The following is a 17,736-nucleotide window of genomic DNA, read 5'->3' on the forward strand; positions in this document are numbered from 1 at the left end:
TGCATGAAAAAACCACCTCTGCAATAAAGTACCTTATTATGCATGAACCTTAAGAACTTTTTCTAAAGGTTTTGGCTAAACTACTTTAAAACAATGAGCTTTACAGTTGAGAGCAAATACTAATTAATGCCCCATCATTCTTTCTTCTTCCCAATAATAGCTTGCTTTCCCTCATCTTGACAGAGGCTTTTACTGAAAAACTCAAAACTTTCCATTCCCTGAAAGCATTTCCATTCAAAATTACTATAATCACCCTTTATGATGTTTCCAGTCATTATCAATTTTCAAATTTTTTACACCAATGGAAATGTGTAAATTTAACTAACAAAACCCTTGCTATTGCCATTCAGATCTACAAAACTAAATGGTTAATGTTACCTATAGACATTCACTAAGACCATGGCAGTAATGGGTCTTATGATACATTAAGTACTGTATCCTTGTTATAATCAAATTTCCAAATCTTGTCTTGGCTCATTACAAACACTAACTGCAACCTTGGCTTGGCAGTCATTAAACAGATACTACCCCCTCATGTATGCAGTCAACATACATATCCAACAAATCTCATAAAAAATAGCACTATACTCAATGAGTAGTTGGTTAATCCTAACACCAACAGCAGTTTTCTCTACCCATCAAACAAGTGAGCTTCTTTAACAGTAGAACCTTACAACAAAACTGCCACTACAAAAAAACACCTGGTAGTCATAACATTAACTTAAAAGTTTTAGCAAAAGTCTGGAAAAGAGCAGACAGCAAAAGGCAACAAAACTAACACCAAAAGCAGTGGGATCAAGCTGGGTTCATATTCACTTAAACACACACCATATCCTCCATCTCCTCAAACACCTAATTTTCTTTATAAAACTGACTGGATACTTGACAGACTATTGACCATCTACTCAAAAAGCCGTTGCATCCGTACATAAATATATGGAACTATGAAAAAATTTGTACATATAATATCTGTACAAGTGAAAAACTATCAATAGCTGTGTGAAACTACTCTTAGAGTCTGGGACAAATATCTCAATTCTTATTTAAATTATAAAAAGATTTACTGGTAGAATCTTTATTAATCTTTTTACAAAAATGGATAAAGGTAAGGAAGTCCTTAAAAATTACTTGATATTACTCTATTAAAGTGCTTCAAATAAAAACTCAAAGTCTTAGAAATTTTAAAAAGCCATTACCATATTATCATTAAGATTCCATTAATCATACTCGACTTATGTATATTTTTTATGGAACACATCCAAGCACCCAATTTGAATATAAAAAAACAATTCACAACTATGCTTCCCAAGACGAACAAAGTGTAATTCTTTGATTTTGTGCTTTGTCAGTCATGGTTTACCATTTCTCTCCACCTTTCCTCTCACACTATCATCCTCTTGACCTGATGCCCAGTATTTAGTATTTACCAGATTCATTTTACCTTTCATCTGCAGTAGTGCAAGTAGCTTACTGTCCTTCAGTTTTCAGTGCATTGCTGTTTCTTTGTTCTTTGGTTGAGTGCTTTGGGTATCAAGAGCAACATTTACCCTTACCATGCCTGTATCCGGGCTTTGTTTACTCAGCAATGAATGCTTAACTGCTTCCCCAACAGTCATGACTTCATTCTATCTCAGCGAACTTTGCACATGGGAAGGGAATCAGATCAATTCATCTTAATCCTCCCAATGATTCACTGGTCATTTGATTAGCACAATTGAGGCATGTACATCCTGGGGTGCTAGCCATCACACCTTAAATGCTCTTGAGTATACTACACGTATTCTGAGATTCTTAAAACGAAAACTCATTACTTGTCTAACTCCCTAATACTGCATGTAGAAGACTTTCTTTCTCCTTTCTTTTTTTGCAGCACCATCACTGACTACCTAAGATTGAACTTCTTCCAGCTACAACTTCCTTTCTCTTCAAGTGGTCATCTACTTCATCCTCCTTCCTTACCTGTTATTCAGGCAATTAATTGTTAATGGACTCATAACAGCAAATAGTATTTCACAACATAATGCCTTTTTTTTACTGTCTGCTTCCCTTTGCTTGCACAAAAACAAAGGGGATCTTTTTCTATCTTTCAAAAGGGAGAGACTGGATACATTCTACAAAAAATAAAATGATACTTATGATTAATGGTTTACATAAAACTGTTTTCAAAAAACATCCCATTTTTAACATTTTCCCCATGAGTTTCTTTCAGACTGATGTTTAAATCGTCATACCTAAAATACCCATTCAACATCATTTTTATGAAACATACCCCAAACAGATGTAGTGAGAAAATGAATATGAACCGGTAACTAGCAGGTCATTTACTGCAATATTTGCAAAAGTTACTGTTTTGAGTGCGTCAAGAAGTAACACCACACGCCTTTTGAGAAAGGTTCACTCTTCAACTTTACCAAACTGTAATGGTCCTAAAAATACAATATATGAATATGTTAATAATTTTTTCAAAACAATTAAAATCTAGATTGAATATCTATAAATTTCAATTATTGTTTTTCAAAATTTACTGGGTTTAATGAGTTATTTAATTTTAAAAAGTTGAAAAAAAAAAATTTTTGTTTAATCTTGTCTACTGGCAGACATAATATGCAGAGGCTAAACCAAAAAGTTAGCCATGTAAAACTAATAAAAATTCATGGTGAATGACAATGAAAAGCATGGAAATTTCTGGCATGTCAATAACCTGTTTTGCATTAAAGCTGTAAAAGTCCAAAAATCAGTTTTTTATCTTTAACAACAAACTAATCCATTATAACAGTACAATATGTACATTGGGTATATCTAGCAACAGAAATACCTCTGCAATGGTTAAAGCACTCGCAAACCTGAAATACCAAATGACAGACTCATGATGAACAAGAAAAGTTATCATTTCTACCCAAATTCAAGGCACCAGACACTATTTTTAATCATGATAAAATAAGCGGCAGACAGTGTCTCGAATGAGGTAAAAAATGAGAGCTTTTGTCCTTAATCAATATGGCTGTCACTTAATAGTTTCAGTCTGATATGACCTTTTAGCAAAATCTTCCTCAACAGGCAAATAAGGGCTGGCAAGAAAAAAGCAGATAGGCAGAGGAGACAGGGACGAAATACGAGGTACCTTCAAAGATTTTGTCTATACCATTGAATTCATTGAGTTCATCTCCTGCCATTCCACCGGGAAGTTCTTGGTCCGTACACGTACTGTCCCTGAAGGAACTATCAAAGAAGAGGATAAAACAATTAATTGCATGCAAATAATACATTGTAATAAAAAGGTAAAATCCAACAGTATACAACTTAAATACACACCTCTATACTAATATTACTATATTTCCTCAAAACAACTGATGCTTAAAAATGAGACCACTTTCATAAACCTTGGATAAGACAACAATGAATATTCTCAAATTAAAAATTCATCAAGAAAATTATTTTAATAAAACTCAGCAGACCTATAATATAGTGTGCAACAAACTCTCAAGTCTGTCATATTTACAAGTTGAAAAAACCATAATCCCAATGACGCTACCTTGTTCTCTTTGGTGGTGCTGGTGCTTGTTTCCCCTTCTTATTAGTTGTTCTTCTTAACTGCACAACAGTAGAACGTGCAGAAAGGATGCCAGGACTGGGTCGTACCTCCCTTGGAAGGTTTGGACTACTACCCTCCTCAACTGCACCATGTTTGTTTTTGTTACTTCGCCTGTAAATATCCATTCATTCAATTAATGCATGTATATATATTATATATATACATACTATATACATACAGTCCCTTGTTATTGGATGGGGTGTCATTCTGATTGCGTGACAATAACCAAAAATTGCCAATTTTCAGTTATCGGCACTGAGAAGCAGACACTGATGTCGATTTTCATCACTAGACAAGCCACTTAAAACTGGATCGCCGATAGCTGAGACCCAATAACTGGGGACTGTCTTTGTATTTATATATTATATATATATATATATATATATATATATATATATATATATATATATATATATATATTGAAAATACGAGAACCCTGATGCATTACCTTTATTAATACATAGCATCACATCTTATATATTTCATGATCAAGTTATTCATATATATATATATATATATATATATATATTATATTATATATATATATATTTGACTCTTAATATATTTACAATTGCTGCAAATTCTATGGGATTCTAGGACATCAGTCCTAAAGGGTAATCTGGCATACAGATTTTCAAATTTATCCTGAATTCAGAAAATGTGGGAAATCCAACCTTAGAATGATTTGCTCTCAATTGCAATTGGTTCAATCTGCTTTTAATAAACTGCAATATGTATAATAAATTATTACTGTATTTCTAATCTAAAGAAAGAAATACACTTTAAACTATTCTGATTTTATCTCCAATAATTGGAATATACAAGTTGAAAATTTAACCCTCAATTTAAAAATTAAGAAAAAAAAAATTCCCAGTAATACAACAAAACCATCAAAATCTGGTTTCCTGAAATTTACAATAAAAGTAATCAATTCTCCTCAATAATATAACTTATATCATTTATCCCCACTCAACAACACAATACTAAAGAAAATGCACACAAAACACACAAAACTTGACAGCACAAGAAAAAATGAGAGAAATTACTTACTGCCTAGCTGATGATGTACGGGGACTAGTTGGTAGCTGCTCTTCATTCCATTGCTGATGAGGACCTGTTGAGGTTCCTCTAACTCTTCTTCCTCCTCCAGCTGCCAATTGCTGCTCCACTTCTGCAAATTTCACAGTAGGAATTTTCAAATCCATTTTCATAATGAGTGCATAATGTAAATATCTGTACAAAACATACAGCATGATAAAACAAATCCAAATTTTTACAAAAGGCATCTATTTATTTATTTGTAGTGCATAACTGATGACAAGGCACAAATTTCCAGACCAATAATATATGTGACAACGTTTTACAACAGCTATATGTGCAGTTACAAGAAAGATACATGACAGAGAATAAACTCACAAGTTTTGTCACATATATGGTTGAAGAAATACCCTATTCTATTCCAAATAAAAGTCTGTCCCAGAGATAAAATCACCTCACCTTCTGTAATGGACGTTTCTTGGAACATAGTTTCTAAGGCATGATGAATGTGAGAGAATGTCGGTCTATCACCAGCACTCCACAGCCAACACTGCTTCATCAAGTCATAGACACGAGTGGGACAACCCTGTGGACAATCCATCCTGCAAGAGGAAACAATGATAGTTTTTCTTTACTTCTTGCAAACAACTATAATGAATAACTGAAAATATAAACCTTATATTTTAAATTTTTGCAACCACAAAATCCAAATATAAAAAAAATTGAGATTCTGATAAAATTTCTTTCATGGATTTGTTTCTGTTACTTGATATGCACTGTTGAATAACAGCTGGAATAATCCCTAAGATATGTTTGACTAATTGTTGTTTTGCATTCTTTGCATTAATGGGTCAGAGGGGAGTGACCCATTCAAAATGATGTTTTTTCAAATGAAGAACGCTATAATCCAAACATTGGTTTGACCTGTTTTAATTTTCATTACTTTCATATCTGTTATTCCATAATAACTGTCATTTACTCAAGATGATGGGTTTTAGAGATAATAACAAATCAGTGAGAAGAACAGGAATAAAACAAGATTACGTAAAATATAATTAATCTTCCCACACCAATTGCAGCTTGGGCTGCTTAATCACCAGCCTCATTTTCTTTAATGCCTTCATATTTCAAAATTTAAACCAGTTTCACATAGTATGAGGAACGAAAACTTGACTTGCTAAACGAAGCATTTCTTGAATCACCAAAAGTTACAAATGTCTGTGGTAGGGGGCTGTTTTGTAATATTCTTAACTGCTAACCATATTGCAGACAATTCTTCTGTGAAAACAGATACTTAATTAAGTAAAGAAAGCTGGCTGGTTTCATTACATGATACTGAAGCATATCTTACACCTGATGAAGATTTTAATCTGTCTGTATATATTGCATTACGACATTTCTGCATAATCCAAGAAGGAAGGAAATTCATTTATTGACTTGAAAATTCTGTGACCTCTTATTAGGACTATTGATGGATTACCTTTTATAAAAATGGCTCTTTGTCTGAAAAGCTCTAAAACTGGCAAGCCCCAATTAAATTTGGTGACTGTTTTGCAATATTATTTATTGCAAGGAGGAACAACTTGTCACAACACTTCCCTGTTAGGCACCATTTTCCAGTATGTCATAATAAATGTTACCTACTTGCATTTGAAATGTGACTGATTTAAGAAAATATGACAAATTTTTAACCAATTTGTATTTTTCATAGCTAACAAACCTGAGATCTTAATGTTAGGTTAACGTTCTAGCCTATAGTTGAGACCGAAGGTTTGTTCCACATATGAACAAATGACAAATTTTTAACCAATTTGTATTTTTCATAGCTAACAAACCTGAGTTCTTAACAACAAGCTAGTAGATTATCCTATTGTTAAGACCAAAGGTTTGTTCCGCGTATGAACAATTGGCTGTACGAGAGACCAAGCTGAGGCACTTTCAGCCATTCAGTGCTGTAAGGTGAAAAGAAAGAGCTGGAGTGGTTGGACAGCAAGCTGAAAGAAAGGGAGTGGGAATGGAGGTAAAGTAAAAGGCTAACGACTGGGTGCACCTAGAGGCCGTAGGTTCACTGCAAACCTTTTGTAATGCCTACAGTGCACCACATAAGGCGCACTGATGGCACTGTGTGGTCTGTTAAAAAGTAAAAACGTATTTATGATTATAGGTAGGCGGCACTTAATATGATAGTTGTACTGTTTTTCATATAGCTGTTCTCCATGTATTACAAGGATTTTGACGTAAAAAAAGTACTGTAATAGTAAGACAAATGTAGATTTATTTTTCTGTGCCCAATGCTGAGAAAAGGCAATTATATGTTATTTGTTTTCAAATATTAGCCTTGAGTTCAAAATTTTTTCTGTAACTTTACACAGACAGCTTCATGAAGATATTGGCCTATAATTTGATGGATTACTTTTTTGTTGAATCTAGCTATATGTTTGAGCGAATCAAAATTATGTTGTCTTGACCTTGAGATATGCTATTACATGAGGAAAGGGCGAATACAAATTTGTTTATCAAATACAGAACTTCAACTGTTTCAAAACCTATACTCCCACCCTGCATTTTATGTTAACGGTATTCATCAAGAGTTTGTTCATTGATAATCTATTTTAAATACTGTATCTAGATCAAGAAATCTCTATCTTGGTGGTCTTGTGTTAGATCCACTGATATTTCTAATTTTCCAAACTTCTTTGTAAATGGCATGCGTTACGCTTGACTTACGCTGCTTCTATGCAATTATGCTTCCTTTAGAGATTTCCTTCAGAAATTTTGCTGTTAGCCAACTGTACAGTAGTATACTGGTTTCAATTTATTGGCATTGTTAAATTAATCAATTCTAAACCTTTGTCAACTTTGAAGGGACAATATCTTAAAAGGTAATCAACTGTTTTTTTTTTTTTTACATTTTTCTAATAAATATTTTCTAACATTCTTTCAGACTACTAGTTGTAGGGCCTTTATGTTTTTGAGGTGAAGATTTTTCTATTTATGTTACTTGTCACCAGCATTAGTAATGAAAATGAAATTTTCATTATTAAAATGAAGTTTTATTGTATACTTACCGAACAATTATAGAGCCGTGATTTCCACGAGCGGCAGGATACTAAATTCAAATTTAGCGCGTCGGCGTCGCCAACACTGGTGGTGATGACGTCATCTCCCTCCACTCGCGGGAGAACCAGTACAACTGCCCAGGTGAATCCAATTCTTTCTGCCCGTCCGTCCACCTAAGGGGAGGAGGGTGGGTATAATCATAATTGTTCGGTAAGTATACAATAAAACTTCATTTTAATAATGAAAATTTCATTTTTATTGTAGTGTCTTACCGAACAATTATAGAGCTGATTACACATTTATGGGAAGGTGGGATTCAGTGGACCACTAGTATTTTTAAATGGTTACATTTATTGCAATACCAGTAAAACACTCAAGGTGTCTGTTGTACCTTACCTTGTAAGAGAGCTACAGCAGACTGTGACTGCCTCTGGTCGGTGCTCTTCTTACTATTGTAGAGGAATTGGAATTTGACCAAAGTTAGCCTCTACAGGAGTGGAATCCTTCCGTAGTTCAAGCGAGTCAAGGCGACTGACGGAGGATAGTAACAACAAAGATTGCCCTTGCCCTGGGCTAAGACCAGAAATTCAATCATACAAAACATTTGTCACCACCAGATTTAAAAACATATATACCCAACCATTGTAAAATCTGACCTAACAGACTGGTGAGTATCCCAGGTTACTCAGTACCCCCAGCTTCCCTTGAACTCGACAACCTATTCAAGTGAAAAGTTAGCATAGAGGTGACGTACCCCTGTGCCGTTTCTCCCAACACCATGCCAGAAAACCGCCACCGGACCTAACGTTTTACAATTCTCGAAAACCGTTTCTATCTCTTTGAGATATGACTCGCAAAAACCGAATTCGATCTCCAGAACGTGCTCTGAAGAATCGAAGCTAAAGATAATTCTTTCTGAATGCTAAAGAAGGTTGCCACTGCTCTAACCTCGTGAGCTTTAACTGCTCAGAACGGAAAAGATTGGTCGTTCTCGGACTGCGAGTGAGCTTCCCTGATAAGCTCTCTAATAAAGAACGATATAGCATTCTTAGAAAGAGGACGAGAGGGATTTTGAACCGAGGTTCCCAGAGCTTAGAAGATTGTCCTCTAATACCTAGTGGCAAACAGATACTGCTTAATAGCCCTGACTGGACATAAGAGCCTTTCCTCCTCCTCATGTCCAACCAAATCAGATAAGTTCCTTACCACAAAACTCCTCGGCCAAGGATTAGAAGGATTCTCATTTTTGGCTAGAAAGGTCAAAGATACCGAAAATACAGCATTGCCTTGAGAGAAACCGACTCTTTTGTCTATAGCGTGCAATTCGCTGACACTCTAGCAGAAGCTAGTGCAATAAGAAAGAGTGCCTTCTTAGTCAAGTTCCTGATGAAGCCGACTTCAAAGGCTCAAACGGTGGCCCCCATGAGGAACTAAGCACACATCTAAGTTCCAAGCCCACTGTATCTTGCGGGAGCTTAGTGGTTTCGAAAGACCTAATGAGGTCCGACAGATCTGAATTGGAGGAAATATCCAACCCTCGATGTCGAAAAACCGAAGAGAGCATGGCTCTATATCCTCTGATCGTCGAAGGAGCCAGTTTCTTAGAGTTCCTAAGAAATAGAAGAAAATCTGCTATTTCTGTTAAAGAGGTCGCAGAAGTAGAGACTTTAGCACTTCTACACCACTCTCTGAAGATTCTCCACTTCCCTTGATAGAGTTTGTTAGAAGACTCTCTCCTACAACGAGCGATAGCTTCTGCAGCTCTTCTTGAAAATCCTTTCGCTCTTGACAAGATTCCGGACAGTCTGAACCCTGTCAGAGCTAGAGCGGACAAGTTTTGGTGGAACCTCTTGAAGTGAGGTTGTTTGAGAAGCCACTTCTCTGGAGGAAGAAGTCTGGGGAAGTCTACTAACAACTGGAGAAGGTCCGGGAACCACTCTTTCCTGGGCCAAAAGGGAGCGATTACGTTAGCGTTACATTGCTGTGCGACATGAACTTGTTCAGCACCTCTACTTATTAGACCGAACGGAGGGAATGCATAAGCTTCCAGACCCGACCAATCCAACAGCATTGCGTCCACCGACCAAGCTAGAGGATCTGGGACTGGCGAACAAAGAGAGGAAGACGGTTGTTCCTTGATGTCGCGAACAGGTCTATTGACGGTCGTCCCCAAAGGCGCCAAAGTCTCTGACAAATCTTGTTGTCCAAAGTCCACTCCAGAGGTAACACTTGCTGTTGACGACTTAACTCGTCCGCCAGGACGTTCATCTTTCCCGGAACAAATCTCGGGACTAGCTGAACCTTCGCTTCGTTTGACCACAGGAGGAGATCCTTGGCTACTTCGTACAGAGAGAAAGACTGAGTCCCCCCCTGTTTCCGCCACGTACGAGAGCCGTGGAGTTGTTCGGAATGCACTGCCACTACTCGACCTTCTACTAAGCTCCGAAACTGTCTGAGCCCAAGAAAATTGCTAACAGTTTCCTTTACATTTATGTGGAACTTCTTCTCCTTCTCCGACCAAGCTCCTGAAGTCCGTTGATTTCCCAGTAGGGCTCCCCAACCTGTGTTCGATGCGTCGGAAAAGAACTGTAGGTTCGGGAGGATGGGTCGTAAATCTAACCCTTCTTCCAACCTTGCTCGAGAGAGCCACCACCTTAGGTCCTCTTTTATTTGATCTGTGACAGGAAAGGTAATCGAGCTGTTGGTTGTCTTCCTGCACAAGAGGCTCTCAGGAAAAACTGCAGAGGTCTCATGTGCAGTCTTCCCAACGTCACAAATTTCTCCACTGACGTCAATTTGCCCAGGAGCCTCATCCACTGATTCCGGCAGAACTTACCTTTTTGTCCAAGAACTCTGAACTGTCTCCAGACAGCCTTGAACCCTCTTCGGGGGACAGAAAAGCCCGAAAAACTTGAGCATTCAGGAATCATCCCCAAATAAAGGATGCTCTGAGATGGAACCAACTGGGACTTCTGTTGTTGACCAGAATTCCTAACTTTCTGGCAAGATCCAGAGTTGTTCCAAGGTCCTTCATGCACCGACTCTCTGATTCCGACCGGAGAAGCCAATCGTCCAGATAGAGGAGATTCTTACTCCTAATATGTGCAGCCAGCTTCCTATCGGGGATAGAACCCTGGTGAAAACTTGAGGAGCGGTCGCTAGTCCGAAGCAAAGCGCCGAAACTGAAACACCTTGCCTTCGAACATGAACCTCAGGTACTTCCGAGGAGATTCGCGATGTTATCGGAATGTGAAAATAAGCGTCTTGCAATGTCCAGAGAGACCATCCAATCCCCCTGTCTGATGGACTCCAGAACCGACCAGAGTGGTCTCCATATGAAATTTTGTTTTATTGGACATGCAAGTTCAGGGCGCTCACATCCAAAAAACCGGCCTCCAGCCCCTGATGACTTGGGAAACTACAAAAAAGGCGATTGTAAAAGCCTGGAGGAAAATCCCCTTCTATCTGTTCTATCGCTTCTTTGAGAACAAGCGCTTCCACTTCTGCGGCTAGCGCCAGAAATTGTCTGAGCCCGGAGAGTATGCCTGGAATGGAATTGGCACAGGTGAGAGCGAGGGAGGTGAAACGAGAGGAATACGATAGCCGAACTTGAGTACTTGCACCTACCCAGGCTTCTGCTCCTCTGTTTTCCCATTCCTCCCAAAACAGCGCCAGCCTGGCTCCCACTGGTGCATGAAGAACCGAGCTTTCATTTGGAAGGTTTGTTAACCTTGGCGAGGCCTTAGACTGAGGTCGCAAATTCGACTTCGGCCGAAAAGAAAGCGCTTGGGTTTTTCTCCCTCGAAAAGGCGCTTGGGTCAGAGGAGAAACAAAAACCGAAGGAACCAGTCTCCACAGGAGCTTTAGGTCTCTTAGTAGACTGTGCCAGTAAATCCGAAGTAGATTTCTTATCTAGCGCAGACGAAATTGACAACACTACATCGTCTGGAAAGAGGTTATCTTTCACAAAAGGAGCAAACAAGAGAGCAGACTTCTGTTGGGACGTAACCCTTTTAGAAGCAAAGGAGCACCAAAGTTGCCTTTTCTTAAGGGTACCAAAGGCGATGAGCGAAGCTAACTCATCACATCCATTCCCTAATGGATTTGTCCGCACAGGACAGAACACCAATCCAATCCTCCGCTAACTCCTGAGAAAGAGAAGGACAGTCTTCGATCTTGGCCGCTAAAGCGCCAATAGTTCCAATCAAGGAAGCTAAAGACTTCCAAAAGTTTAAATTGATTCTTTACACGTGGTCCACTCAGGCGCTGTAAAGAAAACTTTCGCTGCGGCGAAAGCAGATCTTCTAGAGGAGTCGATTAAACTGGAGAAGTCTCCCTGGGAGGAGGCAGAAACTCCCAGAGAAGGAGCTTCCCCAGTTACATAAAACCTATACCTCTTACGAAGCAACTTAGAGGGAGGGTAAGCAAAAAGAGCCTTCCCTAAGTCTCTTTTCATAGACATCCATTTCTCCGTCTCTTTCAACGAATGTCTAACCGCTTTAGATAGAACAAGTTTTGGGAGGAGAGGGTCTGAAGTTTTCCTCCTCATCAAAAAAGTCGAAGTTGGGGAGCGCGGGGCCGCTTTCTCAAAATAATCTGGATAAGATACCAGAAGAAATCTAAGGAGACGTGAATAACACGAGAGGTGATGTGAATCCTCCTCCTCTACTTCTTCTTCATTCTCCGATACCGCCGAAGAAGTAGACGGAACTACAACCGGATCTGAAGGTTTCGAACCACCCTTGGACTCATTCATCCAGTTGGTTTAAAATATCTCTAAACTGCTTGCGCAAAGGCGCCAGAGACGAATCAAAAACAGTTAACGTAGGCTTGGAAGAGCCTAAATGTTCAGCAGGAGGCGGAAAAAAAAACTACTTGCGCCTCGCTCGGAGCCGCCGAAATTCGAGGCGAAACAGGCGCATCAGGCGTAACAGACGAAAAAAGCGCCTAAAGAAACACCCTTAGAACTGCTAGCTACAGCGCTAAAACCACAATCTCTACTAGTAGATGGAGCCGAAAAAGGCACAGATTGAGGCGACGAACGAGCCGCTAATGGCCGCGGCGCAACCCTACTCTCAGGCTCCTTATACCGCTTGACTGGAGGAGGCGAAGAATCGGCGCCTGAACGCCTCTTTAAGGGACGCAAAAGAAACGCGAATCTCGCCAAGAGCGCCGCGGCGACCGGAGACGAATCGTTGAATCATTCGAAAGGCGTCTGACCGCAACACCTTTCCAACGCTTAACCGCGCCCATGTTGAGGCGCAACAGGCTCAACAAGAGAGGCGCCTGTCTGTGGGCAAATCCCGATCGACTCCCTTGGACTTCCGGTATGTCTTCTCCCGGTGCGGGGGAGCTGGACAGTGACCTTTGTCTAGGAGACGTGTCAGGACAGACAGACGCACCCTCAACTACACTCTTACCTGAAGCCGCTTTCTCCAAAAATGTCTTAACTGAATTACCAAGTTGCAAAACCGTATTCGCTAGTACCGAAAATTTCTGATCTAGCCTCGATTCCAGACTGGCAATGGTGTGGCGGAAGAAACTACACGGGAAGCCGGAGAAGCGGGATTCGTAGGTAGGAATAGGAGGTGTAGTTAAAGGAGACATAACAATTTGAGGAGAAACAGAAGGAACAGAAGCATCGCAAGACGAAGCGGAGCTAAGTCTACTTTCCCTAAGCGCTGCTTTTCTAATTCTGTCTTTAGCTAATTTCTCCGTATGAACTAAAAAACTTCCATTGAGAATCAGTCCAATCACTACACTCGTTACATGTTCGATCTGCTGAACAAACCTGTCCCCTCCACACTTAACACATTTAGTGTGAGAATCATATTCTAAACTTGGATAATCTAGTTTACATCCTGAGATGCAAAACCTAACTCCCGACGGAGACTAGAATCCGACATGGCAACGCCTAAATAAAAAGCAAAATAACAACAACGCCAAAAAAAGTGTACTTCACCAATTCCGAAGATCAATTTCACAAGAAAAAAAAAAGCGAAGCAAAGTCATCCAACCGCACCGACCACCGATGTTCACCGGACGCCGGCAGGAAAAGAATTGGATTCACCTGGGCAGTTGTACCTGGTTCTCCCGCGAGTGGAGGGAGATGACGTCATCACCACCAGTGTTGGCGACGCCGACGCGCTAAATTTGAATTTAGTATCCTGCCGCTCGTGAAATCACGGCTCTATAATTGTTCGGTAAGACTACAATAAAACAATATGATATTGTTATGATACAATAAAGTTTGTTCATACTTACCTGGCAGATATATATATAGCTGTATTTTCTGAAGTCCAACAGAATTTAAAAAACTTCCGACACACGCAGTGGTCGGACAGGTGGTTAGTACCCATTCCCGCCGCGCTGGGAGGGCGGGTATCAGGAACCATTCCCATTTTCTATTCATAATTTTTATTTCCACTGTCTCCTGAGGGGAGGTGGGTGGGTACTTGATTATATATATCTGCCAGGTAAGTATGAACAAACTTTATTGTATCATACAATATCATTTTTGTTTCATGAAAACTTACCTGTCATATATATATATATAGCTGAATCCCACCGTTGGAGGTGGGAAGGGACAGAATAGAAGGATTTTGGGAAACAAATGCATGCAGATGATTTACATCTTGGTTCCACCTGTTAGCATAGCTGACTTCGTGATTACTGTCACCCAAGTCTGCTTCTGCTTTACTAGAGTTGCCAGCGAGGTGAGACCTATAAAGCTGGTGCACTCCATATGATCTGTCAACGGGGCGTGACCACAATGTGACTAGACCATATTGACCATACCATGAGGGCTAAGAATTAAAATAAATATATATATAAAATATATATATCACCACCTGACCAACCTAGCCAAAGTTAAGGTGTGTTAACTAAGGCTTAAGAGTTAAGAAGTCGCCGTTGTCGGCAACTCAACAACTAAATTAAGAGCTCTTCCTAACCATTTCTACAGGATAGGATGAGTGGTACTTCTTGCCCCCAAGATTGTGTCTGCAGACACGTATGGCCCTAGCGAGCAGCAGATCTCATATGCCATCTTCACATCTCGCAGGGAGTGTGAAGTGAACACAGAGTTGCTTCGCTAAAACATGGTACTCAGGATGTTGCTGAGTGCCATGCTCTGTTGAAATGCTTCCGAGGCCGCGCCCTCACCTCGTGAGCATTCAGATAATAAGATTTCAAATCTTTGTGCAAACACAATGAAGGAGCATTTTTGAAAGAACTCCTTAACACTAAAGCCAGGGTGTTCTTCGATATGGCAAGTCTGGTCTTTTCGGAACACTGCAGATTGCCCGAAGGACTTCGACTTTCTTGAGTTTTATGTAGATAAAACTTGAGAGACCCGACAGGGCACAGGACTCTCTCTGGCTCCTGCCCACTAACTTGTGCCATCCTTGCTTCCAAAGCTCCTGGGCCCAAGGACAAAACGGGTTTTCCATTCTTAGGCCACAACGGAAGGCTTAGAGAGCACACCGCCTTGTGTTCTCTAAAGCCAAAACTTGTGACGATGGCTTAAAAATCTCACTAACCCTCTTTGTCATATCTAGGGTGGTTAGAAGAAGGCCTTCCTGATCACATGCAAGAAGTTTAACAGGTAGAAGAGGTTCGAACTGCTTTGACATCAAGAACTTCAGACTACGTCTAAGTTCCATATTGAAAGCTTCGATCTGGACATGCACAGTCAGTCCGTCTGTACTAAAGTCAGGTGACCGACCAGTTGACCAGTTCAGACGAATCAAGGACAGCAAGGCTGTACCCTGAAGACCATAAGGCACTATTCTTCGCTGAAGGATGAGTGTCTGGACTGCCTGGGCGATTCAATCTAAGCAAACCTTGAGGGTGTATCAACGCAACCCAACGTCGTCAGCGAATCAACTCCTGAGCAACTCCTGACTCGAGCTTCTGGTGCCAGGAGAAAGGAGCGAGGAGCAAAAAGGCGATTCAGTCCCGAAAGAAGAATGCCTGACAGTCCAACCTGGTCTCATGTTACACGATCATCGGGGGTGTATAAACGCAACCGACTTCGTCAACAAGAAACTCAGGGCTACTATATGTCGCCTCGATCTCGCACGAGTGTCTGACTCCGAGAAAATAGGTGAGACAAAAAGTAGATGGTGAGCGAGTTTCGAGATTCCACAGAACTCAAAGATCGTGAAGGGCTTTGTTGTTTGACAGAAGCAAATCTCTTGAGCCCAAAGGCCGTTCAACAACATATTTGCGTTATTATCTTTAATAGTTGTGACTGCCAGCTTATCCCATTCTTCAGACGGAAATGGAAGACGGTAATCTTATTCCTGTCAACATCTCGATAGTCTGAACGTAGTCAGACTCAGAGCGGAGAGGTTATAGGTACCTTTCGAGTTAGAGTAGACCGACTCTCTCGGAAAAAGGTCCTTGGAAAGTGAACTAGGAAGGATGTGACCTCTGTGAATCCAGGATCCTGAAGGCCAAACATGGGGCGATCAGCGTCATTGTCGCTCCCTGTGATGTCATAAATCCTCTTATTGCATTCCTAAGCGATTGAAAAAGGGGAAAAGAGACTAAACATCCATCCCCGTTCAATATCATAGGATGGCGTTTAATGGTACCGATCCCGGATCGAGAATAAGAGAGCAGAGAAGAAGAAGCCTCTTCGTCCTCAACATATCGAAGAGAAGAATGAAAAGGGCATCCCTAAAGTCTCCACAACTCTCAACTTACTTCTAAAGAAAGATTCCAATCGGAAGTCAATAGTTGCTGCCGTCGATCGAGACGATTCGTACGGACTTTGCAATCCTGTAACGAACCTCTAGAGGATCGTTACATTCTACGCCTGTTGTTATAATAGGCTCTTTCTCGTAAACTCGAACAGGAACCGAGAGAAGATACTTCTTGAGATATGAGAGAGCTGTGGAATATCAGAGTTGATCTGGACCACTGGTTCCAAAAAAACTCGTTTCGAGGACTGGAGGGACGACCGAATTGCTTTTACTTCTTTCAGATTAAGATCCAGGACATCTGAAAACCCTTATCCAGATGTACCGGCACCTTCTTTCTATCACCCTCAGGCGATAGACGCACTGAGAGATGTTCAGAATCATTCCTAGATCTTGAATAATATTTCAGTTTCCCAGTAGGAAAAAACTGTGGAGGTCTGAATTGCAGTCTATTCGGGGAAACAAACTTCTTCAGGAAGGAAATGGTCCCCAGCAAGCTCATCCATTCCCTCCCCGAGTATGCTTACTTCCCTAATAAGGCTGCGCTTTGCCTAAGCAGGAGAGCATATAAAAGTGCAATGTTGCGGTAGACTCGTAGTTCTATACCGTGCGGTAACGAGCACCGAAAGGATTAAGAGATAACTCTGTTGAACATAGTAAGGCAAAACGAATGCAACGTTTATTCATTCACGTAAGAAATCCCCTCAATCTTAGGCTAAAGTCCGTGATTGTAGGACAGAGATACAGTTAGTCAGTCAATCCCGCAGAAGAGACGTAACCGCCAGCACAGAGATACGGTTAGTCAGTCAATCCCGCAGGAGAGAGAGATGTAACCTACCGCGCATGACAGCGCACGATCTGTTACTGGCTCGGTTGGACTGGAGCCTGGAGGACAGACACAGCAGCAGCCAGCAGCTTACGAACGTCGTCTCTTAACTTTATGTCTGGGTTGCCAGCTACCCTATTCTACGAAGAAATAGGTCCGTTATTTTTTGAGCAGAAAGAGACTCTCAAGCTGGTATATTTAAGCGAAACAGAAAACGCTAAATATATAGATGCGTTTGTGTCGTCAGAACACTACCATACAACGATAAAAGATAAATCGGAAACTCCTGGAAGGCTGCAGGGAGTAACGATTAAATGTTCTTAAAATAATAGACAATAGACCTCTCGGTTGCCATCCGAAGAGGTAACTACAGCAAGCGTACTATATGACTTGAACCAACCAGAAGTAAAATAATGCAAGGCAAAATATGATATTATATCACAATTTAAGATAGCGTATGCCTAGCCACAAATCCAAGTAAATAAATTAAAAGACAATTAGGATACTTAGCG

General features: G+C 40.4%; 1 protein-coding gene across 6 annotated transcripts in view; it reads right to left on the reverse strand.

The window, feature by feature from the left end:
• The window catches only part of LOC135202578 (tyrosine-protein kinase Abl-like), a 218,645-nt gene that overhangs the window by 26,435 nt on the left and 174,474 nt on the right, over positions 1-17,736 (reverse strand). For 4 of the 6 annotated variants that reach the window (XM_064232085.1, XM_064232084.1, XM_064232081.1 and 1 more), the window contains 4 exons: positions 5,090-5,232; positions 4,643-4,763; positions 3,533-3,703; positions 3,122-3,219 (listed from right to left, as the gene is read on the reverse strand). In XM_064232085.1, the coding sequence (XP_064088155.1) occupies positions 3,122-3,219; positions 3,533-3,703; positions 4,643-4,763; positions 5,090-5,232 (533 nt within the window). The remainder of the gene's footprint in view (positions 1-3,121; positions 3,220-3,532; positions 3,704-4,642; positions 4,764-5,089; positions 5,233-17,736) is intronic. The other 2 variants (XM_064232086.1, XM_064232082.1) reach the window with 1 other exon arrangement.

Source organism: Macrobrachium nipponense, chromosome 30 (genome assembly GCF_015104395.2).
Source record: "Macrobrachium nipponense isolate FS-2020 chromosome 30, ASM1510439v2, whole genome shotgun sequence".
Classification (NCBI taxonomy): Eukaryota; Metazoa; Arthropoda; class Malacostraca; order Decapoda; family Palaemonidae; genus Macrobrachium; species Macrobrachium nipponense.